Here is a 17,214-nt window from a genome sequence, read left to right as displayed (position 1 = left end):
AACCAGCTTGTTTTTAGCACACAGTTCAAAAGCATGACTGCAGTAAACTGGAGCACGTGGCACGTGTATACAGATTTAACAGAAGCAGCTTATGCTGCTGTTCAAAGGCATCTCTTTCACTCAAGATATTGCTTATTTGAGCAAAGCAATGTAAAAATTACATGCATGCACTTCAGAGTCATGGCTTTTTAGCAAAAGAGCGTGAGTGCTAAACCGACGTGCCTGCAGTCCAGACTTGTCTCCTTGGTGAATACATTTTTGTTTATTACAAAAAAAAAGTACAGGAGGCCTGGAAGTGTCACACAGGTGAAATGCTATCACAAAGGAGTGGAAAATATTTTGTTTTAAAAATACATCAACTGGTCTCCAGAGTTTCTAAATACCTTCAGAATGGTGATAATACAGATGATATGTCACACCCCACTTTTCACCCAATGACAGCCGGGACTGGCAAAAATAAATAAAATTTATAAATAAAATAAAATAGACAAAATTTGTTTTAACATGACAATATTTTTTTCTGTTTCATTTATATTTTTTATGTCTACATTTAGTGTATTTAAAACATGTATTTTTACATGATAAAACATGAATGACACTTGACCCAAAAGCAGAATCCAGAAAGGTGGCAGTTTGGAGGTAAGAGTTTGGCTCTCCAGGTTAAACTGATCACGTGAAGGGAAGTGAAAGTATGAAAAGCTGGTAGAAGAAGACTGTCTGGCAACGAGGGGAACGATGCGTGAGCAGAGAGCAGACAGGCGAGTCAATCCTGGCAGAGTCGGTGGTGAAGAGCTGAATAAAGTCAGACAGACACAACAGACAGGAGAAAGAACTGAACGTAAACCAGTGGAGATAAGGGGGTTACAAGGAATTCAGCAGTAACAAGAAAAACTGGACTTGTGCTCATCAGTGAGCGTACGTGTCAGTATCACCATGCTGGTGAGCTGAACAATAGAGACTGACACCCAGAACTGGTGTTTAGAAACTGCAGGATCTTGACGAGTCTCAGGTGTGAGAATCTGAGGTGTGCAGGATGCATGGCCAGATAATTACACATGCCACGCACACACAAACACACAAAGTTTGTTAGTAGGTGCTTCAGTGACTCCACATTTGAACCTCTTCTTTAGCACTATTATATGTGCATTATATGTGTAAACACAAGGAAGTATTTTTACTTGCTTTCTTTACTCTGTGACCCCATAAACAAATTAAAAATAAGCTTTTTCCTTTTTGTTAAGGCAAAGCATTACTCTACAAACAAAACATCTAACTGAGCAGCTCCCCAATAACTGCCACAAGATATTTCCATTTCCATTACAGCTGAAAATATCATTGGCATTCAAAGGTGCTAGCACCACCTGATCTGATTTTGTGGCACACCTACACACCACCTTCAGCTTTTGACTATCATAACACATAATACAGGAAAGATAAGTCATTGTCTGGTATTTCTGTGGCAGTGTTGTAACCTGTTAGCAAAGAGGGAGCCATCTGAAAGTGATACTCGCTCTTCAGACACTGTTTGACTAAACCAAGCGAGATGTTATTAGCACTCTGCTGTTAAAATGTTTGAGTTTAAGCTAAAAATGGATTTATCACTGTCTGCCTGTCTTCAAATGATTCATACCGAGTCATTCTCTGTCCTCTTCTGCTTTTTTCAGAAATGGAGCCAAGACAAGTGCAAGCAAGTTCTGGAGGACAGGTTTGATTGGCTACTGTTAATAGTTTTCTTTCTCTGCCTACAGAGCTCGGGGAAGACAGCAGGTTTTTCCATGTGAATGGAGCCCAAATCTGAGGATAAACCTTTTTAAAACTAAAGCAACATCATTTGTTACAAAGGGATGTTTTGCAAGCTTATTAGCAGTTGCTTCTAAAAATGTGGAATAAGTCTGTCTCGACAGAGGCCGCACACCTTTACCCAGCCTGACCTACAACTAATTGGGTGGCTACACAATGTGGGAGAACCAGCTGGTGTTAGAACTTTCCCCTTAATTCTGATATGTAAAGACATTCATACCACATTTCTCTTCACTTCATAGCACTCTGGGTCATATCAAGTTCCATGGAGAGAATGCAAATAACTGCGATAACATCAACAAGATGGTGCAAAGTGATGACACGTTTGCAGAATCAGCCTGTCTAACGAGGCCTGGGTCACGGGTGGCTGAGAAAGCGTAGTTGGTCGTTCATGTCGTCATCTTTAAGCACTGACGAGAAAGACTCGGCTACACGTTTTTCTGGTGAAAAAGCTGCCGAATGCAGACCGTTCTGCTGGAGGGAGAGCTGCATTGTAACAAATCTCAATAACTGGAGCTAAAGAGCCACAAATATCCTGTCAATGATAGGTTCAAGCTTAGTGCAAATGTAAATTTCAAAGAATTAATTTTCAGTGAACTCCATATAAACTAAAAATGAAAGCATTAACATTATGTCAGTTTGCCTCCCTGACCTTTTAACTAATAATACGCCAAAGTGCTGTGAGCTAATAACTGGAGCAGCAAAATTATGACTGTCAGGATGAAGACAGCTCCATTCTTCTCTCCATTTAGTCTGTAATGGCATCAAACTGAAACACTGCAAACACTGATTTGATGCTTTTCATTTACAGTTTGTTAGATAAGTTTGTTTCCAGGGTGAAAGATATATTTGTTTCTAGAAAATATCACAGTCACATTCCTATTATCTCATTTGTCAGATGCCAAACACCCATAGCAATATGTTTTAATTTTTCCAGAGTATTCCTTCATCTTTGCATGACACACACTGATAGATGGTGAAGTATTAAGAAGGGCAGAGAGAGAGATGGGGGGCCAAAGAGGGCGGAAAGAGAGCATGACTGAGCTTTATTGCCAGAGCGACAGAACGGAGACCTTGGTGTGAACTCTCTTTTGGGGGGTTTACATATAAACATGTTCAACATGCAGGTGAAAATAAGGGTCTGTAGGGGTAAATAAATAGTCTTGGTTTGGAGTTTGGGACATTTTGCAAACAATGGAATTTTTCAGGGTAAACTTGGACTTGAAAGCTCCTTAGAAATGAAACTACCTCTTACAATCTGTTCATTACATGGATAAAACACCTGATGCGAGATTGAAGAATGGGGCCTCAAACATCTGTAAATTCACTTTAAAACCTTTTTTCCTAAAAACTGAGTTAAACTAGAACCAAAAAACTGAAATTGTGAAGAATTCACCCAGGTGAGTTTTTTCTTCAGTGATCCAGTATATTTGTAAATTTCAAAATTGCCCAACAACTCCACTGTTGCAGACTTAAGTGGAACCTGGTACAAACACGCCACCACCTGGCCTAAAGTGGAAGTTGCTCACTCGAGTAATCACCTGCAAGACGCAACCTTGATCTCGTGTTTTCATCTGAACTGTATGAGTGCGTCTTACTCAGAAAGCCTTTTCTGTGAAAGAAAGACATTGTGACCTCAATCACTTCAACCTCAGCCACGCACTGCCTCTCATATCTTCCATCGTTTCAGTTTATTATCCAGTAGGTGGCAGCATAGGCTCATAAAAAAGTATACTTCGCGTCCTTGTCCTATGAAAGCAAGACTTCCTCAGTGTATATTCTTCCCATTTTTACGTTTTCTGACTTTAAATTTTTACATCTCATTCTGTAGTAACCTGTTTGTGCAGCTCTTTCTCTCTATGTTGGTATAAAAACTGCATTAAAATGTCTTCAAAATAAAAGCAGAACATGGAGAGGGGATCTAAATTTAAGGGATTGCCAGAGGGTGGCAGTCTTTACCCATTTTCCGACCAGGTTTTTTTTGTCAGCTTCTCCTTATGTATGCAGAGTGAAGAAAAAAGAATAACTCAAATTAAAACTCAGCTGTGATGGTCAGTTTTGTAGTTTCACTTAAAAAACATATAGATCAGATATATTCCTGAGAATGATGTGTGTCTCAGCTGTGCCACATATGTACAGTCCATGGCTAAATAAGTGCAGGCATATTTGTATCATTAGAAAACGGTAATGGCATGTTACAGATCCTGCTGTTTAATTTCAAAGTATTTTAGATTGCACAACATTTTTGGTAGCTGATATAATTTGGTACATAGCAGCCACAAAAGGAGTTCACGTTGCCAAGGACTTCTCTGGATTAGAATATGATACAAGTGATGAAAAATTTGACCCCGCATTGTCATTGTTAATCACTGAATCTCCTTTCATGAAAGCATCTCAGCTGCGGGACAAAAGGATACAGAGACCACACATTTAGTTCGGGGAATGTAATATCTCCAAATGTCTCAGCAGAACCGCAGCGAGAAGTTGAAAAGACACCTGTGATTGATGTGACACTGTATGAAAAAAATATTGACAGCTAAGCCCACATTCCTCATCGGGTTCGGCGGTGTCAGCTTCCTTTTCTCGCCATCCTTCATCTGCTCAACCCTCGTCCCCTCCACGATGAAAGTCGAACAAATCTGCTGACATTGATCCTGTCTCCTCGGCTGGCCTAATTTCATTTCAGCCTGAGAGAGACGGCTATCTCCAAAGATCTTGACAGACAATTGTATTTACTATTTTCTTTTCACAAGCCAATAAAGGGGGAGCAGTTATTGCATCAGATTATATGAAAAACCGTTTAATGATTCCAATTTATAACTCTAGACTGAATAATGATACAGTTAAGAGCTGACAGGCCATGATAAATGAAGGCTCATATAAAACATATTTAGTGTGAAGAATGGCTGGAGATGAATTGCGCAGTGATACAAACTCATGATAAAGAACAGTAAGAGCCACTAGAAGACTTAATAATGTGCTATTCATTTTGAAGTGATTTTGCTGGTTAATAAAATAGCACAAATTAAAAATATATTTATTGTGGAAAGATGTCTGGGAATATTGCCCCCATGTCTCCATACACATCCACGCGCACCCACTCTAATCGGCGCCCATCTCTTTAGACTGAACCCATCAAGTCCTCTGCGTCTCTTTGCATCACCACTGACTCTCGGTGCACTTCACTGTCACTGAGTTGCTTGATTTAGTGCACACAGGCTATATGATTTCTTCCCCAGCATATATTATCAGCTTGTTCCAGGAGCGACTAGCGACATCGTTCACGCCACTGTTTGGACTAGACTGTTAAAATTTAAACCCATAAGACTGACAGATAGACCAGAGCTAAATTATCAACGGGGCTTATTGTACAACAAGCAAATGATTCTGCAAATGGATACGTTTGCAGTGTCAGACACATCCGTTAATGTGCGACATCCTTGAATTGCAGAGGCAAAAATATACATTCAGTTGACATTCATCATTCACAGGAAAGGACTAGCATGCATTCACGCTTGCTGAATGTTGTGAAAAACCATGGTCAAGTGGTGAACCCTTTAAAATCATGGTCAAGGACCAGAGTCTATAGACACTGGTAGTGGGCCAGTGAATTTGTAATATCGTTTCACTCAGAGATAGACATTGAACCTACCAGATACAATGTCCACCCCTCTTCCTATGCATCAAGATCCTATTCTGGTGTCAACAGTGCTTCTATAGAAAAGGTTCTAAAAGTGCCTTTGTATTCTAGCTATGGAGAGCAGATTTACACTCATTTTTTTGTATTATTATTTTGTGAAGTACAGCAAATGTGATGTATCAAAAGGCCTTAATAGAAAAGCAACCACTTTAAAAAATGAAAGAGGAAACAATGACTCTCTCCATCTTCAGGTGGCTGTCCAGACATGTACACATACGTTGTCCTCATCGTTGCAGGGTAATTTATGGACAGCAAGGATGAGAACATCACTTCTGTACAGAGTTGATGATCACGTGTAAATGAGACTGAGGTGTACATACCATTTGTTGAACACGAGACGAGAAAATAAGTCAACTATCCCGGGATCGTGCTGACACTCATCACCTGAGACAGATGCAGTAGACCCTGGTCTAGTCTGCTGCACTCTCTTTGATGGTGATGATACGGGCCACACACGTCAAATGATTGTTGCATGAAGTCCTATTTAAGATGGTATCGGGTTTGGCGTAGTGTATACCGTACAAATCAGATTCATTTCCTTGTTTCCTTGTAATGTTAACAATTAGCCAGGATCTTGTGTTTAGACTTTACTGCAATAAAATCCAATTTTCAGAGAAATTCGATGCAATGAGACCTCTAGAAATCCAGTCCAGAGAAGAAACTCATTTTGGCTTTGGTATGGAGTAACAGCAGACTTCCCTGCTCATTCTGTCACTTTATTTTTGATGAAAAGTCTTGATAATCATTGACAGCATGGCCTATAAAAAATCCCAATGACCTTGGCGACCCTTTGATTTGCCCAAGTGTTACCAGAAGGTGGATATTTTCAGATTTTCTATGAAATATTTCAACAGATGCAGAATTGACAAGCTTCCATTTATTAATTCTGTCCAAAACCTTCAAAAGCGGTGACATTCTCAAAAACTGAGTAAAACTTGTCTGTGAATATTAGCAGTCTAAAAGGTAAATTGCTACGGGCCATATTTTTCTCATGTAAAAAGACTACTTAGCATGTTTATTTTTCACTACCTGATCAGTCTCAATATAGAAATCTGTGTGAAAAAAAGCAGCTTGAAAACTAAGACTTACATACAAAAATGTATTATTGTACCTTGCTGGAGCATTTTAGTACCACATCTATTCTATGCACAAAGTTTAAGAGTATATCTGTAGCCGTCCACAGCTTTTTAGTTTTCGAGGATTTTTTCTACGTGGTGTACTGATTAATGTGTGCAGACACTTTTACCAAAATGTTAGCTTAATCCTCTCATAAAGCATAAATTCTCTCTTGTTAGGTAAAATTTGGGAACTTATCAAGCATTTGGAAACTCGTACTTATGATTAAGGTGTACCTATCTTTGATACAGCAATCAAAGAATTAATCTAACTGTGGTTGGTTGGAGCCAGCTGGTAGCTCATAAAAATACAAACAGTCGTCTTCGTGAGACGTAGATGCGATCACCTGACTGTTCCAGAGCCTGGCTGAGCTCTTTGACCTCTCAGAGCCATCTTAGCAACGCCCTGAGTCCTCATCCCTCTGGACACCCACACACTGCCTCTCCTTTTTTTGCCACCTCTTTTAGGCCTCCCACCCAGACCCTCACTACTTGGAGAAGACCCCAGGCCAAGGAGCTCCTGAAAGGGCTCTGAACTGGCCTTTGTCTGGACCTACTGCAGTGTCCCTTTATTTACACAGTCTTTAAAGCTATATGTTCTCTTGTCTCTTAATTGCATTGGCCTTTGCTGCCCCGTGGTCAGTCAATACCATCTCTCTGATGACATCAGCAGTTCTATTCAGCAAGGCATTTCCAGGTGATGGGTGTTTTGTGGGAGAGCTGGTGGGAATGAGTTGTGCAAATTTGGACCTGCAGCTTTTTGTCATTGCTAACCTTTTTCATATATCTGGTTAGATTTTATATTGCATGGGTGCGGTACATGTTTGTAAACCTTCAACAAACATAGCTATCTATCTATGTCCTTGCATTTGTTAATGAACATCACAAAAGCAGTTTAGGAGAAAAGGGTGTTTTCTTCTGCTGCGTGCCAGCTGGCCTTACATATAGACTCCAGCAATCCAGAGTCCATAGGTGAGCTCGCTGCACATTATAAACCTAGCAGCAAACAGTGCCATCCAAACAATTTTGCTGACCCTTAACTCGGGAGGAGAGCAGGAGAGAGAAGAAATTGACATGCCTTTACCACTCCTGAGTGTGTGTGACCAAGCACATTAATCATAAGAGGTCTAACCCTCTCCTGTGTCCAATTCAGCGATGATTCTCTAGTGCAGCACCATGGAAATGTTTAGACAGAGCCGGACATAATTATCTTTTTGTGTACTTTAATAAGGAGACATCCGAGTGCTCCGATGATAGGGGCACACGCGCCACAAAACTACCGTACAGTGATATTATCCCCTTCATTCGGTGTAATTAAAACATAAATAATTAAATGCCACTAACTAACGTAACTGGTATGCAAATTTGATGATTTAGTGAGTTGAAGAACACAGGGATTTTTTTTTTTTTTTGCCAAATGGGGACCATTTAAAGTTGACCTTTGGAAATGTTATTTTGAATGCAATGTGATGGTGCTGTTTAATTTGAAGAGGTACTTATCTCAAAGTCAACATCTTACTTCTGTTTTCCTGACGCACACTCAGTCACCATATATTAGGCAGTAGCCTGGCAACCACAAGAGTAGAGCTGTACCAAATGGATATGTTTGCAATATGACAGGCCCAGTGTGCTCCTTACCGCTGACCCTGCCTGCCATTTTGTTTCTGTCCTGCGAAGGTGTCAGTGATAAACGTTACCTTGTCTCAGCAGGTGTGCCTGGATGGAGGACCCTGCCGCACGGAGGGGGTCACCAACCCCACAGTGTTTCCCCCATTTATTTGAATAATGGCCCATTAGGACGGCTGGATATCCGATGTTAAAGTAGCTGTATGTGTCTCCCAGATAAAAGACATAATTACCTGAGAGAGGGAGGATGTGTTGTGCGGTGCACACTTTTCCTCAGCTGGGCTCCAGAGTTCAGAATTAACACACACTCCTGCCATTAGGTGGCGACAGAGAGGGACAGCAAGCAGAGAGACACAGCGAGAGAGAGTGGGCTGGGGGGGCGGGGGTTATGGGTGTGAAGGCCCAGGTCATGGCTCACACATACATTACCACAACCTGAGTATAAAGAAAAACTGTTAGTGGAAAGCCAAACTGAGTCACAAAGTATGTTTCTGAAAAGGAAACCTTGGCACTTTAAACTCTACAGCGCATTGTTTTTCCAGCGAGACCACCATATTTTTACCTTTGTGAATCAGGATGCACTTATTTATGTTTTAATACAAATTCATTTAAATTGGTAACAGCAAATGTATCCAGTTTTCAGAATGAAGGTCTCCAGAACTACAGTTTGCATCTTTTAATCTCTTTTAAGGCAATTACTGTTCTCGTTGAATTGTATAGTATCATGATGAACACAGAGTGGGCAATTTGCAAACCTTTGGCTTGCTGAGAGACACAGTTGTCCTTTTTGGGTGGCATTGTGGCTCCTTTTACCTTTCATAATTCTAGTTCAAGAGAGACTTACCATTACTGTCAATGAAAATGTGGGTACAACATTTGGAGTGGTATTTATATAAGCCCAAAAGATTGCCAATTAATGATGAGTTCTTTATCATTTATTTGCCCTTGGGTTTTTATTCCTCAATTGCTATCACCTTATAAAAGCATCCTTTTAGCACAAAGAATAGAAGCCCATTTTCATGACCTCCTCTAATGCATTTCCCTCCATCTTCACTGCCTCGAAAAAAGTTTTCACCTCTTCACAAAACATGTTAATTGCCATCGTGAGCCCAGTATAAAGAAAATATCTACACGTTAATTATCCAAATATGTTGGCAACCCATCTGCAGAAAGCCATTGAAAATACTAAATTGTGTTTTCTCCTTTTCAGCTTTTATTTTGGACACATTGTTAATCAAAAGGCTTCAGAAATGTGCAGATGGGCAATCCTTGTGTTTGCAAGGAGCAGCCTGGTTCAAGGTGAGTGTTTCATGCCCCCAAGCCCTTCTGTTACTCTCCATTGTGTTGTTTAGGTTACATATCCTGATGGGCTCAAATAGAGAGTTTCCTCGCACGCATCCAATCGCACTCGCACACAGAAGAAACTCTCACAGCCATTAAGATATATCCGCATGCACACTGCTCTACATGCAACCGTGCGCACACCTACTCATGGCAAGGCATTAGCTTTGGTTCATTATTTGTGCCATTGTCTGTTTAAGTCAGATTTCAGTAAACAGAAATGTTTTTTCTCTTGGTGGAAAAACGGACACTGAAAATGTAACCTCAGACCTCCAAAAGCTGCAGAATCTTCTATACAACTGAAACCTTAACCTTTCGCATTTATGGTTGAGAAGCCCTTTAAAGTAGTTAAAAACATTTTAAAGTGCCACAAAGAAATATAATCTGCAGTAAACTGAGTGTGAATGACAGCTTATCTTATAGAAATGGATTATTATCAGGCGCTATTTGAGCTTGCATTGAGTTAAATGTTCAAATGTTCAAAGTGACCTGGATGCAGTTTTGGAGAGACTCAGCTTATGTTTGTGGTTGTGTAAATATTAATATAAGTTTGGATAAAAAGTAAATTTCTATTTTTAAGGGTTGTTACATCTTCTTTGCACTTTATACGTAAGCTCTTAAATTCCTCTTGGGCTCCAAAAAAGTTCTAGTAGTTGCTTTCAGTGTCACCCACTCAAGTTACAGACACATACAAGCTCATGATGTTGTTGTTTAAAGCCCCGTTGACTGTCACACACATAAAGTTGGATTCATTTTAGCATGTAACGCAGCTCTCTGTCGAGTTGACCCAAGATTTATGGATATTTTGCAATAGCAGTAGTTTTTTAAAATTGAGCTTGTTTAGCTGCATTCTGCATCTTCAGTTAGTATGTGATATAAACTGAACATACTCTGAACATTCATTTTCATACATATGTGGACAGTAATGCATGTGGATCATTGTCATTTAGCATTCAGTTTACTTTTTGATCCTTACTGGTAATAAAATGTATGTACAGTGGAAGGAAAATGAAAACAGTGGGTAACAACTGATTTGCTTTGGATGAATTATATTCATAAATATTCAATTAAAGGCAAAAAATTAGAGGGGAAATTATTATTAATATTAGTAGTAGTTTACAGTGTAATTCTCTGCTACTTTCAGCTGCTCCCTTACTCACAAGCGTTCAGCTCCACAGTTTTACACTGGATTTCTACTCCTGGGATCAAACCGGGGATCTTTTGCTTCAATCTCTGCCCGGCTCCTTGTTGCTCAGTGATACAGAGGAAGGACAACAACACACACACTTTAGAACCATCCATCTGGTTTTTAGGCAATATCCAACTTTGAATAATAAAAAACAGAGCTACTGAGAAAGATTTAGCTGGTGTGCAAAAGGATTTTTTTCTTTTTAAATTAGCATTATGAAAAGAAAATGGAGTCCAAGTGTAATACTTGACCTTACTAGATTCCTCACAAAACATTTAAAATGTATGTTCCAATAAGCCATCAATTTACTGTATGTTTCTCTCCCTTTCCTTTGATGGCTGCTTGTCATTTCCTTTGTGCAGCATTGTGATATTTCACTACATTCACTACTAGTCAGTATTATGTTGTATTTAGTGGAATTTCAAAGTTTTACCACGTTAATCTGCCCATGGTTTCGTCTACCTGAAGGGTAAACTTTTCAGAAGGATGTTTGTTAGAAGGATTTTACATGAGCATATATTTTTCAGCAAGATACATTTGTAAAAGAAGTGGCCTTGAGACATCCCTCCTCTAATTCATCATGTTTTGTCCATGCAGTACTATTCAGATATGAGTTATATTCTACCTTCCCCACCGTGGACCTACTGTTGAAGCTAACAGTCAATATCCTTGCACTGCTTTTGAATCTTTGCTCCAGACCTGTTCTGTTCAGCAGGAATGAAGGCAAGGACGAGTGCACCCAGCTCCAATGATCTGTCCTTGGCTCACGCTGCGTTTATTGTTTCAAAAAATGGAGGAAGTCTTGTAAGACTAAAGCAGAGTTACTACTGCTTTCTGCATGTATTAAGTTCTCTCTTGATGAATACGCTGTGGAATCAATGCACCGTTGTGGGTTAACACTGACTGGCTGCCTTGAGAGAGTTTGCAGCGCTACCCTTCAGGTGTAGGTTTAATTTACCGGATGATTTGGTTCGCCGCCGACTTCAAAGAGAAAACGCTTTATTGTTAAGGTGGTCATACCTGTGAGTTGTTGCTCTGCTTTTACCTTGGACGATAGAAGCAGTGTTGAAACATACCTGGTCAGGTGCCTTTCTTGTCTATCACAACCATGCAGTGCTTTGGCTGTTGAAGACAAAAGCAGCCTTACAGCCACATATCTGCACAGCACTTACTTTACAATTTGCTGAAAGTATGTGCAGGCTCACAACCAGTTTCTTCATTTACGTCCTCACTTTCACTTCAGCGGATATCATAAACGTTTGTCGTCTTTCCTTGTGATAGCTGACTGAGCCGATATGTGCTCGAGCGAAAATAATTTTGATTGCCTCCGTTCTTGATTATTATTTGAAGCTTACACCTTTTCAGGCAACTGACCTAGACTGGGACTTTTGTTTTGTACTCACATGCCACAAGGGCTGAAATGCTTAAATAATGTGTCAGATAAGTATTGTATTATTGGCCCTTAGCCTCAGCAGCAGGGTTTACAAACAGCTATATGGCTCTCCAAGGCCAAGCACTGGCCTTGCACTAGAGGCTTAGCACTGAAATGGAGGTATTCAAGCTTAAAGTTATTCATGTCAAGTAAGGCCCACAAAACCCTTCCATACAACCCATAAATCTGATATTTTGATGGAAATACCAGACATTTCATGAGTGCTCTAAAGGAGCTTTTTCACTCAGTTAACACTTTGACACAGCTCACCACTTTCACACTATTTGTTCCATGGCTTCTCTTCCTCTCCAGTAGGTAACACAGCAGGGCAAAAACGTTAAGACTGAACGCCCTGCACTCCACAGCTCCTCAAATTCACAATGCACTGTTGTCATTTAAGGAACGGTAATATTCATCAGTGTGTAGAACTGGGCACTTTGTTGGAAAACAACTCATCCCTCTACTTTGCTTCACATCTCTTAAAGGGCCTATAAACTCCTATTCATTCGCCTTAACACTCAGGACTTGGCGATCTAATGCTAAACCTCTCCAAGTGCATGTGTTTGTGAAGAAAATGTTCTAAGCCTTTCAAATTGATAGGACTGGCTATCATCATGTATGAGTTCCAGCCATCCAAGTGAGCCCTCAGCTTTAATTAAACTTTTTTCAAAGTGTATCTTCCATGAAATCAACCTAGTCTCTCTGGCATTCGTGTGTCGAGAAGCTCTCCCTCTTTTTCGCTCGAGTGGTCGATACATTAAAACTTGAACTGATTGATTTCAGAATGCTTGTGCCATCAGTGTCCTTACGCTGCCATTAACTACATCTGAAGTATCTTAGTCATCAAGCTTTAGGCCAGGGATTGATAATAGCTTGACCGCTGGGGCCTATCTTACCCATCCTTTTTCAGGAGGTCTTGTATTTAGCACCCAGAGCACTTGTGGCAAAACTCAAACAGCACAAGGGTATTCACAGAGCAGCTGAGTGGAAAGCTTTTTCTCATTCGTCTGAACCTCATGAATATATTCCAACTCCAACTAACTACTTTGCCTTAATGTGGAATTTCATCAAGGTATGAAGCCAATTTATTTATTTGTATTCTCAGCTTCTTAGTGATACTCTTGAACACGGTGATGACAGGCAGGATAATCTCAGTCTTTCATCAGCAAAGTGGCCCTGCACAAAACCCATCAGTAATGTATTCGCTATTGATTGATGGTCGCTCCTGCACTACTAGGCAACACCATTATTATCATGCATAGATTCCAGACTGCCCACAATAAAATCATTGTCTTGATTTAAGTCATCCACCCCTGAGGTGTCATAATAGCACGACTGGTATTTGCCTTGTATTGCTTTCTTCCTCGACAATTGCCGGGATTCCCTGTTATCATCTTTACACCAGCCTAATACTCTTGCAACCTTTCATGCAGGAGGCAAAGCTTTGTTTACACAAAAATGCTGCCGGTGTGTACGTGCAACAGGTGCAAAGATGTGCTAAAGATAACAGACATTTGATTGCATTTTATTTTTTTATAAAGAAGATTCAGAATTTAAGTGAATAATTTAGCATTTTGGGGACCAAACTGTTTTGTTTTGTTTTTGTTTTGTTTGTTACTTTGTTCTATATTTGAAACTTTTAAGCTTTTATTTTGACTCGTGTTGTCAAACTCTGACTTATTATTTTATTCAAAAACTAAAAGTCTTAAAAGTTTCCACAATTATAACAAACAGTTAAAAAAAACATTTGTTGGTTTTATAATTGTTAATGCCATCAAAAGATTCTCTTATTATCATTATGCTTATTATTATTATCTGCTGGGTTGTATAATGCTGCTATTCTTCTGAACATGTGTGACATTTTCTCTGTTCTCACCGTTGCGCCTGTTTTCAGTGTCGACACGCGTGGCTCTATGTTGCAAACATTATATGCTCCTACTGTGCCTCCTGGGAGCTGCCCGGGTCTCGAATCATTGTGAATTACTGTGACCTTGGTTATCAATCATTGTATCAGGGTATCTAATGTAAACGCAACCGTGGTGTGGATAACATGCCACATCTGCTCTCTGGACTGTGCTGCTTCTTGGTTACCAAGCGATTTATTAGAGCGCACTGTGTGAGGGATAATAGGTCAAGGTATAAAGATCAACTAGCAACGCTTCCATAGGCATACAATTATCTCTTAAACAGGCTGTTGTAATGTTGTTATTCACCAACAGATAGTTTTGTGTCCCCAAAGCATCTCAAAGAGGGAAAACTAGTTGTGTGGCTTAAAAGCGCCCTCCAAGGGGAGCTGTGTTTGCGCTCAAGACCAATTTATTGCCGATGAACATATGGCCAATATTTTGTCTCACGTCATAGCAAGGGGAAAACAAACACCATGCAATGTTAGCGAGTCAGCAAGAGCAGAGCCACTTGGCCAGCTATGCAAACGCTCTTGGACAATATGAGAAGAGGAGCACTTGCTTTCTGGGTATATAAACCACATCAGGCTTATCTCTGCACGCACTCCTGACTCCCATTTGGAGATATTTCATTAACTCTGCGCGCTGTCTTAACGCTGGCAACACATTCAGCCCCCCTCCAGTCTAGGTAAGCGCACTGGATGCTCCAGGCAGTTTATACAGTATTTTCTCTTGTTACAGCTTAATAGACGCTGCTTATTTTCTGTTACTGCTGATTCGTGCACGTGAGCGCGCACTTTAGTCTTTAAATTAATAAAACGCTGATCTTAATGTGTTTTAAATACAAAAATGATGCAGCTAGGCCTGTGCGTTTTCAGCCTAGAGTAGCTGGTGATCATTACGCGTTCACGTGGGCAGACTCTGTTCGGTTCAGCATTATCATTGCGTGACACTTAGAGAAAGAGGCCTTCACCTTCACACTCGATTGCTCAATCGGGAGAATTGATGTGTCATTTGGAGATGACTAAGAGTAAAATTAAAGAAAATATTTTAATACAACAGATGTTCTTGTCCAAGAGTCAACAAAAGGCGCACATATTGACCCCAATGATGCAATAAAATAAAATAAAATGAAATAAAATAAAACAGCTTCCAAAAATGATGCGCTCACAAGGTTGCACCAAAGCCGAGCCAAAATCTGTGCGTATTTTAAGAGCGAAGATAACATCTCTGTGCTTTACCTGACGTGTCAGAAATCCTGCGTTTGGTCCTCGTATGATCAAATGTCTCTTTTCTGTGCACCTATGAGCAACCATACTGGCAATCATAAGTTGCCTAATTGTAAGCACCCCCTGTTGTTTCTTAATTTTGCCGGTAGAGACCGCTAGAGCTCTACAGATGTCAACAGCTGTTAATGTTATTACTGCTCTCGCACACTAGCTGCTTAACAAGGAGGACAAGTTGTCTGTACTTGTGCCATTTACAACCGGCCAGATCAAGTTTTCGTGGAGAGGATGATTTACTTATTTATTTATTTTATTTTTAGTTATTTATTTATTTATTTGTTTGTTTATTTGACAATAATATTGTTCTAGGCTTTACAAATTGTCACTTTGGATTTATGTGAAGAAGCCTTGGAGATTTCTAACTATTCTCCCTCCTCCCTGCCGGTGTCAGAGCGATGTTGAAATGGGAAGTGATTAAAAAATAATAAACCCCCTTTTAGCAATTTGTCTTACATAGAAAAAGATTAAGGCGAGTGGGAAAGCGTGGCATGAAATTCACCGTTACAAATAAACTGGTGGTTTAACAAATGAAGGCATCTCCTCGGGGCATGGGCGCCTCGCTATAATCTCGCCATGACATGTTTAATCGTTAGAGAAAAGGAGACGAATAAAGACTTTGTGCCCGGGGTGGGGGGAAGGTGGAAGGATTTCTGTTTCTGTTTTTTTTTTTTTCTTTTTCTTTTTTTTAAGAAAAAAAAAAGGAAAAAAAATCGGGCTCCAAAATGATTTCTGCCCTAAAGCCAAGTCTCCTCGGGCCACGGCTTAGCCCCCATAAATAAACCGGACCCGGCTTTACCTGAATATTATATATAGCCTTTTAATCATAGAGGGAGGAAATCGGTCTTGTCACTCTGTACATTTATCATAGGCACCCTGAGGCAGGCGGGGTTACCTTTATCAAAGACTACCTCACTGCCTGAGGCATCCGAACACGCTGAAATTCAGCGATTAAAGGAAAGCAATGATCAACATTATTATGGATTCTCCTGCGGCATTCTTATTTGTGCATTCAATCGAAAGATTTATTTAATCAAGAATATAAAAAGCCCTTTCTTTACTTATTTGGGAACAATCGTGGGCATGAATTTTTAGGAGGGAATTATAATTAATCAGACGGGGCCCGTTTTTTGGGGTTCATCCGAAAAATTAATTGTTTTTGGATGAATCCATTCTGTCATACTTTTGATTGCAAAGCTGGGATCAGAAAAAAAAATGTAATGAGCTTTAATAATTAGGCAGCCAGCTCTGTAGCATATAATATTAAAACGGAAGAACTGGCAAAACTGGTGATAGCATAATTACAGCATCGGTGATCACATAGAGAAAAAAGGTTAGTCTTGTGCACGCACTATACGCGCAAAAGTCAAATGAACAACTCAGTCAGAATAGTGTATCGTTCTAGTGTCAGATCTAAAGATTTAATGTCAACCGGACTCAAATAAGCAGGTGATAGGAAGGAGCAGCACTGCGCCCTGCATTGTCCTTTAAATCCTGCTGCATCCACAGCTCAGAGGCCATTCTTTACAATATCTTCTGTGCGCATTAACACCCCCAATACACACACATTTCACACAGTCCTAACTGCGGATAGTGAAACAATGGTCTCTAAGTGGATTTAACTTTTTTTTTTTTTCAACTTTATGACTCTAAACAGAGGATTCTTATTTTTGCGAGTTAATATTTAAAGAAACACAAAAACCAAAAGCGTGAAAAAAAAGAATACAAAAAGCAAACACAACAACAAAAACTACAATAAATAGATCATGGCTAGAAAAGAAAACTCTAACTTGGACAAAATGCACGGCGTATTTTTACACTTTG

General features: G+C 39.9%; 1 protein-coding gene across 5 annotated transcripts in view; it reads left to right on the top strand.

Moving 5' to 3' along the window:
- Nucleotides 1-17,214, top strand: part of nkx2.2a (NK2 homeobox 2a) — a 95,044-nt gene that overhangs the window by 73,064 nt on the left and 4,766 nt on the right. For 2 of the 5 annotated variants that reach the window (XM_005477649.3, XM_013271958.3), the window contains exons 2-3: nt 1,665-1,705; nt 9,452-9,540. The exons of 1 other annotated variant lie outside the window; for it this stretch is intronic. In XM_005477649.3, coding sequence (XP_005477706.1) covers nt 9,500-9,540 — 41 coding nt within the window. In that variant the 5' untranslated portion in view covers nt 1,665-1,705; nt 9,452-9,499. Of the gene's footprint in view, nt 1-1,664; nt 1,706-9,451; nt 9,541-14,780; nt 14,796-17,214 lie in introns of those variants that run through there. 2 more of the 5 variants (XM_013271960.3, XM_025901106.1) reach the window with 2 other exon arrangements.

The sequence above is a fragment of the Oreochromis niloticus genome, linkage group LG19 (genome assembly GCF_001858045.2).
Source record: "Oreochromis niloticus isolate F11D_XX linkage group LG19, O_niloticus_UMD_NMBU, whole genome shotgun sequence".
In the NCBI taxonomy this organism is placed as follows: domain Eukaryota; kingdom Metazoa; phylum Chordata; class Actinopteri; order Cichliformes; family Cichlidae; genus Oreochromis; species Oreochromis niloticus.
Note: the sequence above shows the minus strand (reverse complement) of the source record. Positions and strands in the feature narration are given on the sequence as shown.